This window comes from Rhinopithecus bieti, unplaced genomic scaffold, assembly GCF_001698545.2.
Source record: "Rhinopithecus bieti isolate Rb0 unplaced genomic scaffold, ASM169854v2 scaffold_26569, whole genome shotgun sequence".
Taxonomy (NCBI): Eukaryota; Metazoa; Chordata; class Mammalia; order Primates; family Cercopithecidae; genus Rhinopithecus; species Rhinopithecus bieti.
In genome coordinates, this window is record NW_016811895.1 from 202,127 (window position 1) to 220,131 (window position 18,005).

The 18,005-nt window shown below is 51.9% G+C and overlaps 1 protein-coding gene and 1 long non-coding RNA gene across 4 annotated transcripts in view; one reads left to right on the forward strand and one right to left on the reverse strand.

The window, feature by feature from the left end:
• Positions 1 to 3,756, reverse strand: part of LOC108544232 (uncharacterized) — a 5,828-nt gene extending 2,072 nt beyond the window's left edge. For all 3 annotated transcript variants that reach the window (XR_001889774.1, XR_001889775.1, XR_001889773.1), the window contains exon 1: positions 3,172 to 3,756. This is a non-coding gene — a long non-coding RNA (uncharacterized LOC108544232). The remainder of the gene's footprint in view (positions 1 to 3,171) is intronic.
• Positions 80 to 18,003, forward strand: EPHA1 (EPH receptor A1). The gene is given in 19 exon segments (XM_017895267.1): positions 80 to 135; positions 137 to 159; positions 1,199 to 1,266; positions 7,553 to 7,834; positions 9,106 to 9,508; positions 9,745 to 9,900; positions 10,210 to 10,554; positions 10,705 to 10,832; positions 11,083 to 11,233; positions 11,495 to 11,591; positions 11,807 to 11,865; positions 12,658 to 12,783; positions 13,662 to 13,847; positions 13,984 to 14,045; positions 14,152 to 14,358; positions 14,807 to 14,956; positions 15,266 to 15,459; positions 17,363 to 17,518; positions 17,602 to 18,003. Coding segments are annotated over 19 exon segments (2,928 nt in total). The 3' UTR covers positions 17,681 to 18,003.
• The last annotated feature ends 2 nt before the right edge of the window (positions 18,004 to 18,005 follow it).

The following is an 18,005-nucleotide window of genomic DNA, read 5'->3' on the forward strand; positions in this document are numbered from 1 at the left end:
CCGGCGCGCCCGGGTCCCCGAGTCCCTTGCGACCAGACCCTGCCGTCCAGGCCGCTGTCCCAGGTCCCGGCCCGGAGCCATGGAGCGGCGCTGGCCCCTGGGGCTCGGGCTGGTGCTGCTGCTCTGCACCCCGCTGCCCCGGGGCGCGCACCAAGGAAGGTACCGACCCCACCCTCGCGACCCCGCCCCGCGTCCCCACCCCTCCCGGGGCCAGGCCAGCACCCCCCTGCAGAAGCCGGCATTCCTCAGGAGGCCCTGTTCCCAGCGACCCTCGCCAGCTCTCTCGCTGCGCCCGACCGCCGGGCTATCGACTGGCCAGGCCCATCTTTGGTCTTTAACCCCAAGCGGCTGCTCTCCCGGGTCAGTCACCCCAACTCCCGCAGGCCAGCAATCGGCGCCTGGAAGTGAGGAGGGAGTTCCTGACCCTTGCCAGAAAGCAGCACCTGCACCCGCACCGCTGCCTGCATTCCCAGATAGTTCCAGCTTCAGGTGTCCACCCCAGAGTTCTGAGCCCTTGGAAGTTGAAGGTGGCAAGTCGCCTTCTGCCAACCTAGGCCAGGGACAGAGGGACCCGCCTCCGGGGGAAGGGTTAGGACTGACGCCACAGGGGTTCCCAGTTGTCCGAGTCGAATATTCCATGTGAAAGCTGGAACACCCTCTCCGGCCCTACTCCCCACCACTTCCCAGGCAGGGAGCTGTGCCTCTTCTCCCCACTTCACGGTTCTGATCACTGGCCAGGTCAGGCCAAAGCAGGCTTCCGACACTGGAGGTGAGCCTCCCTACCCACGAAACCACTTCCGAGGTCCCGGTCCACCCTACCCACTCCTGGCTAGCATAGGTGAGCTCCTCCTGCCCTGCACCCGTTCCAATCCTGCAGCTGATGGGTGCCCCAGGCCGCAGCAGCCTGGGTAACTAAGAGTTTTGTGGGGCTGCTCTTAATGCATTGACTTTGGTGAAAGACCCAGCCCTCCAAACCTTGTCCCACTCTGCCTTCCTTCCTTCACACACAGAAAGAGTGAAATCCCTGGAGCTCTTCACTCCTCAGTCCTGACCCCTTTTTCTCCCCTAAGTCTCAGGAAGTCACAGCTTTTAGGAACAGGATGTTGCAGCCTGGGGCTGGGGCCCCAGAATGAGGAATGTGAGCTGCAGGGGCACCTCCTCCCCCAGAGGTGACAGACTTCTTTTCTCCCACTTTCAGTTACTCTGATGGACACAAGCAAGGCACAGGGAGAGCTGGGCTGGCTGCTGGATCCCCCAAAAGATGGGGTAAGTGTCAGGGGAGGGAAGGATCTTGGAAGACTCCTGAAGGCCAGTGGGAAATGGGGTGGAGAGGTGGGTGGAGGAACAGAGAAAAGAGCAGGAAAAACTGGAAGTGTCTCCTCAGGGAGGGGGAGAGGAGGCTGAGTCAGAGCCTCCTGAATGGGACAAGGGGTGGGGGGGTCAGACTTCACCCCAAGATGAACGCTTGAATGGCCTGGCTCCTCCAGTGAATACTTCGGAATATTGTGAATGCAAGTTGATACTTGTGAGGGGGAGAGGAGCTCACATACCCAGGGAGAGAATGCACCATGCTGGGGACAGTTGAAGACTGAGACCAGTGCTTTGCTTGGGGAGGGACAGAAAAGGCAGAAAAGCATCCTCAATCTGAGATCCATTCATCCCAATGAAGTTGCATTGATAGGTTTCAGGGGCTGGGGAAACCCCATGAAAGTGTACTCTAAATTCTGTATATGTAAGCGGGCATTTTTTTTCCCTAGAGAGGCCAGCCAAAACTTTCATCAGATTCTTCAAAGGGTCTTTGACTCCTCCAAAGTTAAAAGCTGCTCCCCTAAACGTTTCTGAGCCCTTAACTCATCCTCCACACCTCCTCAGGCTGACTCCATGCACACCATGCATTCCAGCTGTTTGAAAGGGTCAGAGCTTTTTCCAATTCCCTTCCTTCCTTGGATGTTCCTAAGACTCAGTGAACAGGTTGTGGGGTGAGTCCGAGACAGCATATTCAGACTCAAATGCAGAGAGCACCTCTGATGATGTACGAAAACTCAAACTCAGTTTTTTCCTACTGCACTCTCAACACAGATCACTTCGGTGACCTGTGGTCACCAAAATGCGTGGAGGGATTCCTCCTGCATGCAGTGAGTTCTCTGGCAGATTCTTCACTGGACAGTAGCTAAGTGTCCTCTAATCTTATTCAGTTCTTACTCTATCTACCTGGAGATAGCCTCAGGTTGAGGGCCCAGCCCCACAAAACTGCCCCCCTCTAGACACCAATCACAAGTAACAGGTTGCCCCCTATACTTCTGTTCCATCAGATGTAATCAGGTTTACCTGACCACCCTCCTCGGGTTCAGTTAGTTTGCTAGGATGGCTCTCAGAACTCAGGGAAACATTGACTTACATTTACTGGCTTATGATAACGGATATTACAAATGATACCGTGAACACCAGATGGAATAGCTGCATGGGGTAAGGTATATGTGAAGGAGGAGAGCCACCCTGCAGCGACCTAATCATCTTTGGCTGTCCAGAAGCCCTCCAAACCCTGTCCTTAGGGGCTTTTATGGAGGCTTCATTACATAGGCGTGATTGATTAGATCATTGGCCCTTGGTTATCAGCTCAACCTTCAGCCTCTACCTTTCCTGCAAGTTGGGGGTGGGGTTGAAAGTCCCAACTCCAATCACAAGGTTGCTTCTGCCACCCAGGCCTCCCCGACCCCAGTCTAGTTCCCATCCCCGTCAGTCAGCTCATTAGCATATAAAAAGACATTTGTCGCTTTGGGGATTTTGAGCGTTTTAGGGGTTGTTTGCCAGGAAATGAGAACAAAGACCAAATATATATTTTACAATTCACAGCGCCCTTTCTGCCAGCAGCACAGCTGGCCACAGAACCACAGGGGGCTGCCTAAGTTACTGGAGCATCTACAACTCTGGCTCTGGAACCCCTTCTCTCAGGGTTTCCTTCCTTACCCCAGTACTTGAGACTTCAATCCAGCCTCTGTTTCTGGGGTCAGGGTTACTTGCTTTCTTTCCCTCTGGGTCCTACAGTCCTGGCTCCATTCTCTGTTCTCTGTTCTCCCACAGAGTAGCCTGTAATTAGAGCTAATAGACTAAACCATAGTGGATCCTCCAGGAGGGGCTGTTTGGAAGATCCAGCCCTATTAGGTGACTTACCTCATAAACCAGCTAATCACCCACAGTGATAGCTGCAGGTCCATCTGCTGGCTCCCATGGGCCTTCCGTGGGCCGTTGATGCCTCCACCCAAATAACTCTTTCCTAATTTGACTGGAATGGCAGCAAGGCCCCTTTCTCAGCTCAGACAAAATAGTCCTGCATGCTGGGAGGGCAAAGAGACAGCCAGCAGTCACACACTCCCACTATCTACCTTGTCCCCCTCCTTCTCCCCATCTTTTCAAAACACACACACACACATGCACATGCAGGCGTTCAGGTCCAGAATGCACCCATGTGGCAGCCAGCAGCGCCTGAGTGATAAGCAAAAGGATCCTTACTGCTGACCCTGAACAGCTGGCTCTCGCCCATCTGTCACTCTTGGAACTGGGAGAGGGAAGTCACAGCTGGGAACATCTGCTTCTCCTGGCTCCAGCTGCAGCCGCGGCAATCTGGCTAATGAGCTGCACATTAACCACCCGCCACCCTGTCCACCTGACCCCTGCCAGTGCCTTCCACTTGGGCTGTCCCAGCACAGCCTTCCTTAGGAGCAGACTCTTGGTGCCTTTTTCATTCCAGCTTCCTTGCCTTTTAGATACCCCTTGCCCAATCTTTGAACACCCTAACATAATGCAGAAATGTGTGCTTCATAGCAGCTTCTGTTTCTGCCCCACCTCACCCCAAATTTTTGATTAGTGATTTTTTTTGCCTTTTCCCAGAGCTGAGGGTAGAGATGAGGGCCCCTGTATTATAATGGAGTAAAAACCTGGGGAAAGTGAACTTTCTAAGGGCCTCAATCTATTCTGCATTAAATTACAGGGTTGCAACAAAAATATCAATAGAATACTTTATAGAATTTGAGAGCTTTTGAAAATTTATCTGACAGAGGAAATACTTAAGAAGGTCGAGGGCTGGGCACGGTGGCTCAAGCCTGTAATCCCAGCACTTTGGGAGGCCGAGACGGGCAGATTACAAGGTCAGGAGATCGAGACCATCCTGGCTAACACGGTGAAACCCCGTCTCTACTAAAAAATACAAAAAACTAGCCGGGCGAGGTGGCGGGCGCCTATAGTCCCAGCTACTCGGGAGGCTGAGGCAGGAGAATGGCGTGAACCCGAAAGGCAGAGCTTAGAGTGAGCTGAGATCCGGCCACTGCACTCCAGTTTGGGCGACAGAGCGAGACTCTGTCTCAAAAAAAAAAAAAAAAAGAATGGTTGAGAAGAGTTTTTGAAGAATGAAATGGGAGACTTGTCTGACAAGCAGATATCAGAACCATCAGCTATAACTAAAACATATGGCTTGCATAAGGTCACTCAGGTTAATGGGACAGAATAGAAAGTCCAAAAACAAGCCGACATATATGAGATTTTAGTATGTGATAGCATTGGAATTGCAAATCAATATGGAAAGTAACAACTAGTCAATAAACTGATAGTTAAATATGCATCATTTTTAAATAAAAATATAAAGATATATCTCTCCATTATACACAAAATTCATTCTAAGAAAGCTAAAATCTAAACCTAAAAGCCAACCTACACAAACTTTAGGAGAAAACATAGATCATTATAATCTTGAGATAGGAAAACTTCCCAAGTAAAATATACAACCCAGAAATCATGAAGGGAAATACTGTAGATGTGATTATGGAAGAAATTTAGAATGTATGTCCACATCAAAACATCATTAGCAAAGCTAACTGGTATGGCAGACAGGGAGAAAATATTAGCAACATACATTTGAAGGAAATGATTCATGTCTATAATATGTTTAAAAAAAAACTCATCCAAATGAATAATCAAAAGACAATAGAATGACAATAGAATCTCATGCAAAGGTTATAGACAGATAATTGCATAAACATGCCAACAGCCAATGAACAAAAGAGAAATATACAACTTCCTCCTCTAAGAAATGTAAATTAACATGCTAAGAAGCTGTATTTTGACCCTAGGATTGGCAGAAAGCAAAAAGGTTATTAATATTCTTTGTTGATGAAGTTTTGAGAAAATGAGCCCTCTTGTGTTGCTGGTGGAAGTGTAAATTGATAAACCTTTTTTGGAAGACAATTTGACAGTATCTTGTAAAACTTCTAGTATGTCTACCCTTTGATATGGCAGTTCCATGGAAATCTTACATCAATCTGTACATGATTTCTTTAAAAAGAAAAAAAAAAACTAGAAGATGTCTAAATATCCAACAATAGGTGAATGACTAAATAAATTATGGCCTTCTCTACAATGGAGTATTACTTATCGTTTGCTAAAGAAAAAAAAAAAGTAAGATAGCTCTACATACACTTTTGTGGCTGTCTTTCAAAGACTTTTTTGAGAGGTAGTCTCGCTTTGTCGCCCATGCTGGAGTACAGTGGCAAGATCTTGGCTCACTGCAACCTCCACCTCCTGGGTTCAAGCGATTCTCCTGCCTCAGCCTCCCAAGTAGCTGGAATTACAGGCAGGTGCCACCATACCCGGGTAATTTTTTTGTATTTTTAGTAGAGACGGGGGGGTTTCACCCTGTTGGCCAGGCTGGTCTTGAATTCCTGACCTCAGGGAATCTGCCTGCCTCGGCCTCCCAAAGTGCTAGGATTACAGGCGTGAGCCACCACTCCCGGCCCTCAAATACTTACTATTTGTGAAAACAGAAAGTAGGTTACAAAATAACACTTGTGTGATCCCATGTTGAAAGCAAAACTCAGAAACATTCAAGCAGTTCTCTGGAGGCATTGAAAATGGTCTGGAAAGTTTTGCTAAAAATTGTTGAGAGTGGCTTCCTCTGAGAATGAGAGTGGAAGGATGAGGGTGAGGGAATTAAACTTTATTCTGTGTAAGTCTTTACTTTTTGACTTTTCACAATAAGCACACAGAGGTATAATGATTAAGAGCATGAATTCTGGAGCCCAGAATGCCTGGCTTATTTTCCAGCTCTGCCTCTCCTAGCTGAATACCTTGGCAAGTCACTCGACCTCCCTGTGCCTCAGTTTCCTCATGGAAAGTGTTTAAACTGGTGACTGGGCCACAGTAAGCACTATGTTAGTGCTAGCCATTAATATTACTAAGTTTAAAAGTTCTTTTCAGATAGAAGAAGCTAATAGCCTGGCCAACATGGCAAAACCTTGTCTCCACTAAAAATACAAAAAATTAGCTGGGTGTGGTGGTGCATGCCTATAATCCCAACTACTCAGGAGCCTGAGGTGGGAGAATCGCTTGAACCTGAGTAGCAGAGGTTACAGTGAGCCAAGATTATGCCACTGCACTCCAGCCTGGGCGACAGAGTGAGACCTTTGCCTCGAACAAACAAACAAAAAGTTAAGGGGAGTATCAAGAAGTCCAGCCAAATCTGTCAATTGTTGATTTTGATGATGGCTATAATTGAAATATTGGAGAAGGTGAGAATCCCCTTACAGTTCCGTGCTTGTTCTTACCCTCCAAATCTAAGGGGTTTTAATAATTAAAAATAAATCTTGGCCTGCGTGTGGTAGCTCACACACTTTGGCAGGCCAAGCAGGAGGATCATCTGAGTCCTGGTGTTTGAGATCAGCTTGGACAACGTAGTAAGACCTCATCTCTACTTAAAAAAAAAAAATAAAAGGCCGGGTGCGGTGGCTCAAGCCTGTAATCCCAGCACTTTGGGAGGCCGAGATGGGCGGATCATGAGGTCAGGAGATCAAGACCATCCTGGCTAACATGGTGAAACCCCGTCTCTACTAAAAAAATACAAAAAACGAGCCGGGCGTGGTGGCGGGCGCCTGTAGTCCCCGCTACTCAGGAGGCTGAGGCAGGAGAATGGCGTGAACCCGGGAGGCAGAGCTTGCAGTGAGCTGAGATCCGGCCACTGCACTCCAGCCTGGGCGACAGAGCAAGACTCCGTCTCAAAATAAATAAATAAATAAATAAATAAAATAAAATAAAATAACCCAGTGTGTTGGCAGGCACCTGTAGTCCCAGCTGCTTGGGAGACTGAGCCCAGGAGTCTGACGCTATAGTGAGCTTTGATTATGCTACTGCATGGCCAACAGAACAAGACCCTGTCTCTGAAAAACAAAAAAACTCATCAATATGCTCTTGAACAAACAGAAGGGTTTTGTAAATGAGCTTTGCCTTGGGGGTACCTGACAGCTCTGCTGATGAAATAAGGGACCAGACTAACTGAAGGGACCAGGATCAACTGGGGATGTTAAGAGACTCTTGTCTTACCCATCTTATAATCAAATAAATCCCCAACCCTAAACACTCAGTCTACTATCCTAGAGCTGAGGGGTGGGGAGAGGCAGGACAAGTAGCGTAAACCTGAGGGGCTCTGACACAGCTGCTTCTCCATCAGCTCTAAAACCAAGGGTTTTTAAACCAAGTCTAGTCCCTGACTCTGATTCCCTCCTTGCAGTGGAGTGAACGGCAACAGATACTGAATGGGACACCCCTGTACATGTACCAGGACTGCCCAGTGCAAGGACGCAGAGACACTGACCACTGGCTTCGCTCCAACTGGATCTACCGTGGGGAGGAGGCTTCCCGGGTCCACGTGGAGCTGCAGTTCACCTTGCGGGACTGCAAGAGTTTCCCTGGGGGAGCCGGGCCTCTGGGCTGCAAGGAGACCTTCAACCTTCTGTACATGGAGAGTGACCAGGATGTGGGCATTCAGCTCCGACGGCCCTTGTTCCAGAAGGTGCTGCTTCCCTCCATGCCATCTGGGTCCTGGTGCAGATCCCTGCCAGGCTTCTTATTGGGTGCCAGAGAAGGTTGCAGAGACAGGAAGAAGGTGCAGAGGTAGAATCATGAAAAGCATTTGGCACTTGAGGCCTGGGGATGGTGGCTTGTGCCTGTAATTCCAGTGCTTTGGGAAACCGATGTGGGAAGATCACTTGAGGCCAGGAGCTTGAGACCAGCCTGGGCAACATGGCAAAACTTCATCTCTGCAAAAAATTAAAAATCACCTGGGCATGGTGGTCCATACCTGTAGTTCCAGCTACTCAGGAGACTGAGGCAGGAGGATCACTTGAACCCAGGAGTTTGAGGCTGCAGTGATCTGTGACTGCCACTGCACTCCAGCATGGGCAACAGAGCAAGATCCTGTCTCTAAAGAAACAAAGAACAATGTGGCATTGGAAATCAGAAGGGCTGAATTTTGAGTACCTTCTCTGCTGTGCCCTGACTTCGGGGATGTCATTTAACCTCTCCAGCTTTTGTTGCCTAGTCATAAAATAGTGACAGTAATAGGGCTAGCTATATCTATTTTATAGGCTTTTATAAGCATCCACTGAGATCACAGGATGCCATGGTGGAGGGGGGAAGTGTAGCACAGAGTTATTCAGCCTTTTCCTATCGATACCCGTGATGTTCATGAGCAACCTACTCCGTTAGTATCACTGGAGTCACGTAGCAAGACAATTCCCTGCAGGCTAGTACTCTCTAACACATCTCTTTCTTTCCTACTCAAAAAAACATCCTGGGATGCAGAAGAGGAAGGAGCATTTTATGATATGATGTGCTCTTGTTTCTTTCCAAAGAGAAAATGTTGTAAAATTTGTTACTAGTAAGAAACTGATAATGACATGCTCTATAACTGATCATGTTATTGGCACTGGGTTTAGGGAATGCCTCTGAATAGTAAAAATGTTATGGACTGTAGAGTCCCAATGCCTGGATTCCAGTCCTAGCCCCATGATGTGGTCACTGTGTGATCTTATACAAGGTCTTTAACTTCTATTAGCCTTGGTTTCCTCATCTATTAAATAGAGACAATAAGCCATCCTGCCTCATAAGAGGATTGCATGAGCTAAATAGCATAATGCACATAACTGCTTAGCCTGGCACCTCACACATACAAAGCTCATTGTTCATGGTTGTGTAAAGTATTAAGCAAACAATTGTTTCTGTTATGTGGGAAAGAAGCAGGACTTTGCCATTGTTCCCCTTTCTTCCCCACCCTCTACCCAGGTAACCACAGTGGCTGCAGACCAGAGCTTCACCATTCGAGACCTCGCATCTGGCTCCATGAAGCTGAATGTGGAGCGCTGCTCCCTGGGCCACCTGACCCGCCGTGGCCTCTACCTCGCTTTCCACAACCCAGGTGCCTGTGTGGCCCTGGTGTCTGTCCGGGTCTTCTACCAGCGCTGTCCTGAGACCCTGAATGGCTTGGCCCAGTTCCCTGACACTCTGCCTGGCCCCGCTGGGTTGGTGGAAGTGGCAGGGACCTGCTTGCCCCACGCGCAGGCCAGCCCCAGGCCCTCAGGTGCACCCCGAATGCACTGCAGCCCTGATGGCGAGTGGCTGGTGCCTGTAGGACGGTGCCACTGTGAGCCTGGCTATGAGGAAGGTGGCAGTGGCAAGGGATGTGTTGGTAAGAATGGAGGCGGTGAGAACCTGAGGAACCACTCGGGAGGATTGCAGGAGTACCCCGGCAGAGAAGGAGGCCAGTGCTCTGCCTCAGTGGGTTTTTAACCTGAGTGTCCCAGAGCTGCAGACACACACATGCAGAGATGTTTCCAGTAGAAGGGATTGGGGCAGGAAGGGGTAGTGGTGGTCTGCCTGTAAAAACATTTACAGAACCACTGCTCTGCTGCGTTCTCTCTCCAGCCTGCCCTAGCGGCTCCTACCGGACGGACATGGACATACCCCATTGTCTCACGTGCCCCCAGCACAGCACAGCTGAGTCTGAGGGGGCCACCATCTGTACCTGTGAGAGCGGCCATTACAGAGCTCCCGGGGAGGGCCCCCAGGTGGCATGCACACGTGAGTCCAGGGGGTGGGGCGTGACCATCTGGAGGGAGGGGCTGGATCTTCGCTGAGATTTTGTCAGGGTTGGATTTTTCCAGAGTCTGTCAGATATTGGAGATGGTCCAGGGTGTCAGGCACTTTTAGCCCCTGCCCTGGCACCCTGCTCTCCCTAGAAGAATGCAGAGATGTAGTCAAACCCAGTAGAAATCAAATCTCCCTAGGAGGACTTCAGAGGACATCGAGGATTGGGTGGTGGAGGCCGGGGACCAGCAGCTCGGGTGACAGCGTGGTTGGCTTCTACTGATGGCTCCTCTTCTCCCACAGGTCCGCCCTCGGCCCCCCAAAACCTGAGCTCCTCGGCATCAGGGACTCAGCTCTCCCTGCGCTGGGAACCCCCAGCAGATATGGGGGGACGCCAGGATGTCAGATACAGTGTGAGGTGTTCCCAGTGTCAGGGCACAGCACAGGACGGGGGGCCGTGCCAGCCCTGTGGGGTAGGCGTGCACTTCTCGCCAGGGGCCCGGGGGCTCACCACATCTGCAGTGCATGTCAGTGGCCTTGAACCTTACGCCAACTACACCTTTAACGTGGAAGCCCAAAATGGAGTGTCAGGGCTGGGCAGCTCTGGCCATGCCAGCACCTCAGTCAGCATCAGCATGGGGCATGCAGGTGAGAGGCTGAGAGGGGCTGGGACAGGGACCTGGCTTAAGAAGGGCTTAAGACCACAGGGACAGATTGGTGGGCAAGAAGCCATAGAAAAGTTACCAAGGTTATTTCCTTTTTCCTTACATATCCAACCTTATTCCTCCGGACCCCCAGAGTCACTGTCGGGCCTGTCTCTGAGACTGGTGAAGAAAGAACCGAGGCAACTAGAGCTGACCTGGGCGGGATCCCGGCCCCGAAGCCCTGGGGGGAACCTGAGCTATGAGCTGCACGTGCTGAACCAGGTCAGGATGCTACTGAGAGACGGTCTTCAGTGTCCGTGCCCAGGCACACCCCAACATTCCTAGCCTGGGGTGTGGGGTGGGAGGAATCCACCCGAAGTCCACTGTGTGGCTTTCTCAGGACAAAAGGCTGTGAAGAACCCTGTCCTAACCATTCTGCTCTCCAGCCCCTCCCCATGTGCTCTGATGCTGTCCATCACATCCACCCGGCTCTGGTTCAACACTGCCCGCTTAATGCAGCTCCAACCCACAGGATGAAGAACGGTACCAAATGGTTCTAGAACCCAGGGTCTTGCTGACAGAGCTGCAGCCCGACACCACATACATCGTCAGAGTCCGAATGCTGACCCCACTGGGTCCTGGCCCTTTCTCCCCTGATCATGAATTTCGGACCAGCCCACCAGGTGGGGTATCTTGTGTTCTGCCCCAACACACATACACCTGTTGCCCCACTGAGGCAACTCAGCTCCTGTTCCACATAGTGACCCTTCCTCTTCCTCTACACACATGCACACACATTCCCTTCTCCCGGGGTAGGGGACAGACACCGATCTGATGCATACTGAAAGATCTGACCCTAGGTGTACCCAGGGCCCTGTCCTTTAACCCCCCTCATTTCTACGGACTGTGAGTCCCAACACTTCCTCACCCCTTTGTGCCTACAGTGTCCAGGGGCCTGTCTGGAGGAGAGATCGTAGCTGTCATCTTTGGGCTGCTGCTTGGTGCAGCCTTGCTGCTGGGGATTCTCGTTTTCCGGTCCAGGTGCCAGCTTCTGCCCCCTCCCCAACCACCAGCCCTGGGTCAGAAGCCCCTGACTGCAGCCCTAACGACCCTCCCATCCCCTAGTACCAAAGCTCAGTGAGTCCTCACACCCATCCTGCACTCCCACCCCATTTCTGGGGAAGATTCAGCCAGAGTCCCTCGGACCCCTGAGGTGGTCCTGGGGCCCTGAAGGAGCTGGTCCCCAACCCCCGCAGGAGAGCCCAGCAGCAGAGGCAGCAGAGGCAGCGTGACCACGCCACTGATGTGGATCGAGGTGAGCTGGGTGCACCTGCGTATGTCCCCACATGCGTGTGCACACCTGTGTGTGTGTGTGTGTGTGTGTTGGGAGGTGCCACTGGGAAGGGATCAAGGGACATAGTTGCTAGGCCAACTCTGGGGGGACATGTGGGGTTTGTTGTCCCCGGAGCTCTTGTGTTTTGCTACCTAATTAACTTTGGTTAATTAACTTTGTACTGATGGCCCCCCAGTGGCTCTGATGCAATTTTCTGTTAGTGTCCGTTCGCTGCTGGTGCGGCTGTCTTGTCACCTTGGGCTCTGGACAGCCCTCCCCATCCTGGAGGCCAGGCCTGTGGGCCGAGGCCAGGCGGGAGGAGGATTGATGTCCTCAGAGGCTTGTGAGCTTCCTGCTTGTCACCTCATTAGGTGACCCACAAAGGGGAGAGTGAGTGGTCCATCTGGGCAACTGGGGTGGGAGCCAGGCACGGCTCTGTCTGGGAATGTGAACGAGGTGCGACTGACCAGAGTGGTTGGGGACCGGGCGCTGAGAAGATTGGGCAACTCAGGCAGCAAATATGCTCTTTGGGTTTGGATCCTGGCCACCGCCCTGGACCTTGTGAAGTAAGGACAGCGGAGCTTGGAGCATAGACAGGGAGAAGAAAGGCTTAGTTGCTAAATGGAGACTTTCTCCCACCTCAGCCCAAACAGGAGTCACCTTGGGAAACAGGGAGGTGTGGAGAAGTGTGTGGTCTGCTGCTGGGCCTTCTCCTGATCCCCATACTCCTGAGCCCTGATGTTGGTACTCCCCAACCCCCTGTTCTGCCCATAGAGGACAAGCTGTGGCTGAAGCCCTATGTGGACCTCCAGGCATACGAGGACCCTGCACAGGGAGCTTTGGACTTTACCCGGGAGCTCGATCCAGCATGGCTGATGGTGGACACTGTCATAGGAGAAGGTGAGTCCTGCTGTGCACCACAGCAGGACCCCCCTGTGGGGCAGCACAGAGCCACCAGCAGGCCCCTTCCTTCCAGCGCTTCTCTGGGGAGCCCAGCTGGCTTCTCTGGTCCAAAAGTTACCAGATGGACTCACTCTCTGCTCTGCTCTGTATCCTCTTTGAACCATTGTGTTCTTGTTAAAAACCCCTCATCAGGTGCCCTGGAGCAACCCCTGTCTCCTACACACTTGCTTCTGTGGTTTTGGAGTTTCTCATAAAGGGCATTGAACACATTGTTTCATCCATAGAAGTGTTGCTGTGCTGAGGGCCCGGATGTTCTCTGATAATGCCCAAATGTAGGAGCCATTCCCTCCCTAGCCTGGCATTCCACCCTATCAGAGGCCCAGTGTCCTTGGGCTGCCCTGATCCCTTGGGTCACCAGAGGAAATGGGTCTCAGTGGAGAACAAAGCTTGGTGGTGTCCTTGCCAATTGTGCAGCTGAGCCAGGCGAGCTGGGACCAGAGGAGCTCACAGAAGAGAGGCGGCCATAGCCAGCGTCCCTGCCACTTGGGTACTAGCCCCAGACTGGCTTGTTCTTCATGAGCACGGCCTAGTCCCGCTCCACAGGGTTCATTCACCCTTCGGTTACCAAGCGCCTATTGTGAGCCAAGAATTGTGCAAACACTGGGAGACAGTGGTGAACAGGTCACAGCATTGCACTCCAGCTCCAGACTCTGACCTTCCCCAGGAAGGACAGCCCACGCCCTGTCCCAGGAAGGGCACTCCATGCTTCTGATTCTCCAGAAAAGAAAAGGGCCAGAGGACTGGAGGAGTTGCTGCCTGTCGCCTGGAGGAGCCCTGCAGTGCATCGGGCCACAGCCTATTTTCTTTCTACCCAGGAGAGTTTGGGGAAGTCTATCGAGGAACCCTGAGGCTCCCCAGCCAGGACTGCAAGACTGTGGCCATTAAGACCTTAAAAGACACATCCCCAGGTGGCCAGTGGTGGAACTTCCTTCGAGAGGCAACTATCATGGGCCAGTTTAGCCACCCGCACATTCTACATCTGGAAGGCGTCGTCACAAAGAGTATGAGGAGCGCTCTCCCTCAGCTGGGGGTGGGAAATGCAGGAAGGAGGGGCGAAACCACTGAAAGTGGAGGGAGGATGTGCGGCCAGGGGCAGGAAGCCTGCTTCTGAGTGTGATACGTGTGTCTGTGTCTCAGGAAAGCCGATCATGATCATCACAGAATTTATGGAGAATGGAGCCCTGGATGCTTTCCTGAGGGTGAGGAGGGCAGAGGACTAGCTGGGGAGGGGGATGCACCATGGTGCCCTGGGCACTGGGAGGAGACCCGGCCCATTCCCTGACTCACCCGCTCACCCTGCTACAGGAGCAGGAGGACCAGCTGGTCCCTGGGCAGCTAGTGGCCATGCTGCAGGGCATAGCATCTGGCATGAACTACCTCAGTAATCACAATTATGTCCACCGGGACCTGGCTGCCAGGAACATCTTGGTAAATCAAGACCTGTGCTGCAAGGTGTCTGACTTTGGCCTGACTCGCCTCCTGGATGACTTTGATGGCACATATGAAACTCAGGTGAGAGCCCGGTACAAACCCAATGCACATTCACATTGCCCCATAACATGCCATTCACACAGTCACGTGCATAAAGACTTGGCCAGGCGCAGTGGCTCACACCTGTAATCTCAGCACTTTCGAAGGCTGAGGTGGGTGGATCACGAGGTCAGGAGATCGAGACCAGCCTGGCCAACATGGTGAAACCCTCTCTCTGCTAAAAATACAAAAAATTAGCCAGGGGTGGTGGCGCGCACCTGTAGTCCCAGCTATTCGGGAGGCTGAGGCCGGAGAATCACTTGAACCCAGGAGATGGAGGTTGCAGTGAACCGAGATTGTGCCACTGCACAGCAGCCTAGCAACAGAGGGAGACTCCGTCTCAAAAATAAAAATTAAAATAAAATAAGCAAAAGACTCGTGCTCAGGTGGACACCATAACTTTCCGTCCCTGACCCATGTGCCTTCTTAGGGAGGAAAGATCCCTATCCGTTGGACAGCCCCTGAAGCCATTGCCCATAGGATCTTCACCACGGCCAGCGATGTGTGGAGCTTTGGGATCGTGATGTGGGAGGTGCTGAGCTTTGGGGACAAGCCTTATGGGGAGATGAGCAATCAGGAGGTGAGCCCAGAATATCCTTCCTCATCTCATCTCCAACTCACACCTCTTATTCCCTCCCAAGGTCCTCCCATGGCCTTTTCCTGCAAATGTCTTTATTTATTGATGACCCTTGGTTTTTCTGTACTCCTGGCTCCTCTGGTCCTTTACCTCATGCCCTGTTCTCTTTACTGCTCCCACCCTGATCCTCCCACTGTGATCCTCCCATCCTGCCTAAAATCTCCACTGCAATTATCTTGTGTGACCCTCGGTTTCTCATGGGCCTCCAGGTTAGCTTGCTACTCTAGAGCATCCTCCTGTCCTGCCGTGCAGGTTATGAAGAGCATTGAGGATGGGTACCGGTTGCCCCCTCCTGTGGACTGCCCTGCCCCTCTGTATGAGCTCATGAAGAACTGCTGGGCATATGACCGTGCCCGCCGGCCACACTTCCAGAAGCTTCAGGCACATCTGGAGCAAATGCATGCCAACCCCCACTCCCTGCGGACCATTGCCAACTTTGACCCCAGGTAACCATGTGGGGGAAGGACTAGGGAACCCAGAAGCAGTGCTAGGAGAGTGGAAATGGGCATTCAGCCACATCCTCCGAGTGCTGGGCCTGGGGAGCTCTGGACCAAGTCCAGTGTATGAGGCAAGACCACAGACATGCCCTTGGAGAAAAGTCCAAGAGGTCAGCTTTAGATCATGCATATTTGCAGAAAATCAGTTACATCTGGGCCCCGGTTCCCTCACTTCACCTGGGCTCGAGGTTGGGGGGTCCCATCTTTTCCCTTCTCTGGTTGCTTCACCTAGGACACTCCCGGAGTCATCCTTGCCAATCCCACTGCGTTGTACTGTGGCCCAGTCTTGGGATGCATCCTCTTCCCCATAGAAATATTTCTGCATGTGGAGGAAAGGGTCATCCATTCACGAAGGTTTGGAGGACTGACTGGTGCAAGCTGTTTGCTGGACATTGGAGATACAGCTGCACTTATGACCTGGTACCTGCTCCAGGGAGCTTGGGCAGCCAGGCTGGGGTAGGGTAGGCAGGAGCAGCCTTGCAGGGTTTGGGAATGCTCCTGGATCACATGGCTAGTTTGTGGGGAGCTGAGGGCTGGTAGGTTGCAGATAGTGCAGGATGACTGCAGCATCGTCTTTAGAAATAGCATCCATGAGGCTGGAGAGACAACCAGAGTCAACACAAAGAGGACCAACCCTGTTGAGAAGTTTGGACTTTACCTTGAGTACAAAGAACCAATTCTTTTTTTCTTTTTCCCCCGAGATGGGGTTCTTGCTCTGTCACCCAAGCAGGAGTAACATGGCACAATCTCAGCTCACTGCAACCTCCACCTCCAGGGTTAAAGTGATTCTCCTGACTCAGCCTCCTGAGTAGCTAGGGTTACTGGCACATACCACCACGCCCGGCTAATTTTTGTACTTTCAGTAGAGACACGGTTTCACCATGTTGGCCAGGCTGGTCTTGAACTCCTGACCTTGTGATCCGCCCGCCTCAGCCTCCCAAAGTGCTGGGATTACAGGTGTGAGCCACCTGGCCTGGCCTAGAGAACGAATTCTTAAAAACTCTCCACAGGAGGGGACATGGTCAGAGTTGTATTTTACCAAAAATATGGCCTGAATGTAGAGAACGAACTGATGGGCAGGGGTAGGTGGGGCACTCAGGTCAGAGAGACAGGCAAGGCTGTACACGTGCTTTATTGGGTAGCCAGCGTGGCCAAATGACCTCTGTATCCAACCACCATATATAACCTTGTTTCTGGGAGAAAACATGCTCTAAGTTCCAACTTTTGAAACTATCTTTTGGAGCGCAACTCCCTCATACACTGGAGACTGCATGTGCTAATCTTTCTGGAATGCTGGATATTTTTTCCCCCAGCAGATTTACTTTGCTAATGGTTTTTGGCTCTGGTGAGCTTTAGTACAGGAACATTCATTGTATTGTGGGTGCAAGAATAACAGCCGAAGTTGAAGGTGGTGAGGAAGGACTGCTCCCAGAACTCAAGCAGCCACTATGAAAAAAGGCAGGACCACGCCCGGGTGCCAGGGCCTCTGTTCTACCTTCAGCTTCCTCTCAGACAGGAGACTTCCATGTCTTAACCAGCCCCCAGTCAGGTGCCCAGAACCGGCCACTCCAGTAGGAGACAGGCTGGTGATCCACTTCTGTTGGGGCTTCCAGGGCAGTCCCTTTCCATAGGTCTGTCGACATAGCAGAACTGTCAGCCAGTCCACTGTTGTGAGCACACCAGGAAACAGGCCAGGAAATGGGCTCAGAGATAATGGTGGGGTCAATCCACAGTCTAGATGATCTCTGTGCCCAGACACCAAACTTCAGTGCTGGCCGCTGATGCTCAGAGGCTAAGGCCAACCAGATCAGCCCCTGTACTCCCGTGTCACTGACGAGCCCATATCCCACAGGGTGACTCTTCGCCTGCCCAGCCTGAGCGGCTCAGATGGGATCCCGTATCGAAGCGTCTCTGAGTGGCTCGAGTCCATACGCATGAAACGCTACATCCTGCACTTCCACTCGGCTGGGCTGGACACCATGGAGTGTGTGCTGGAGCTGACCGCTGAGTAAGGAGCTGGGCTGTCTGGGCAGGGGAGGGCTGTGGGGGTGGAGCCTCCGTACTCATGCCCCCACCCTTCCTTGCCCACAGGGACCTGACGCAGATGGGAATCACACTGCCCGGGCACCAGAAGCGCATTCTTTGCAGTATTCAGGGATTCAAGGACTGAGCCCTCCTCTCACCCCACACCCAATCAGGGAGCAAGGAGCAAGGACGAGGCCAAGGTCACTCATGGTCACTCCCTGCGCCCCTTCCCACAACCTGCCAGACTAGGCTCTCGGTGCTGCTCCTACCCACTCTCAGGAGAACCCTACTCTGCACCCCAGAAAACCTCTTTGTTTTAAAAGGGAGGTGGGGGTAGAAGTAAAAGGATGATCATGGGAGGTGAGGGGTTAATATATATATATACATACACATATATATTTTTGTAAATAAACAGGAACTGATTTTCTGCCTCCATCCCACCCACGAGGGCTGTAGGCACTACAAAAAGA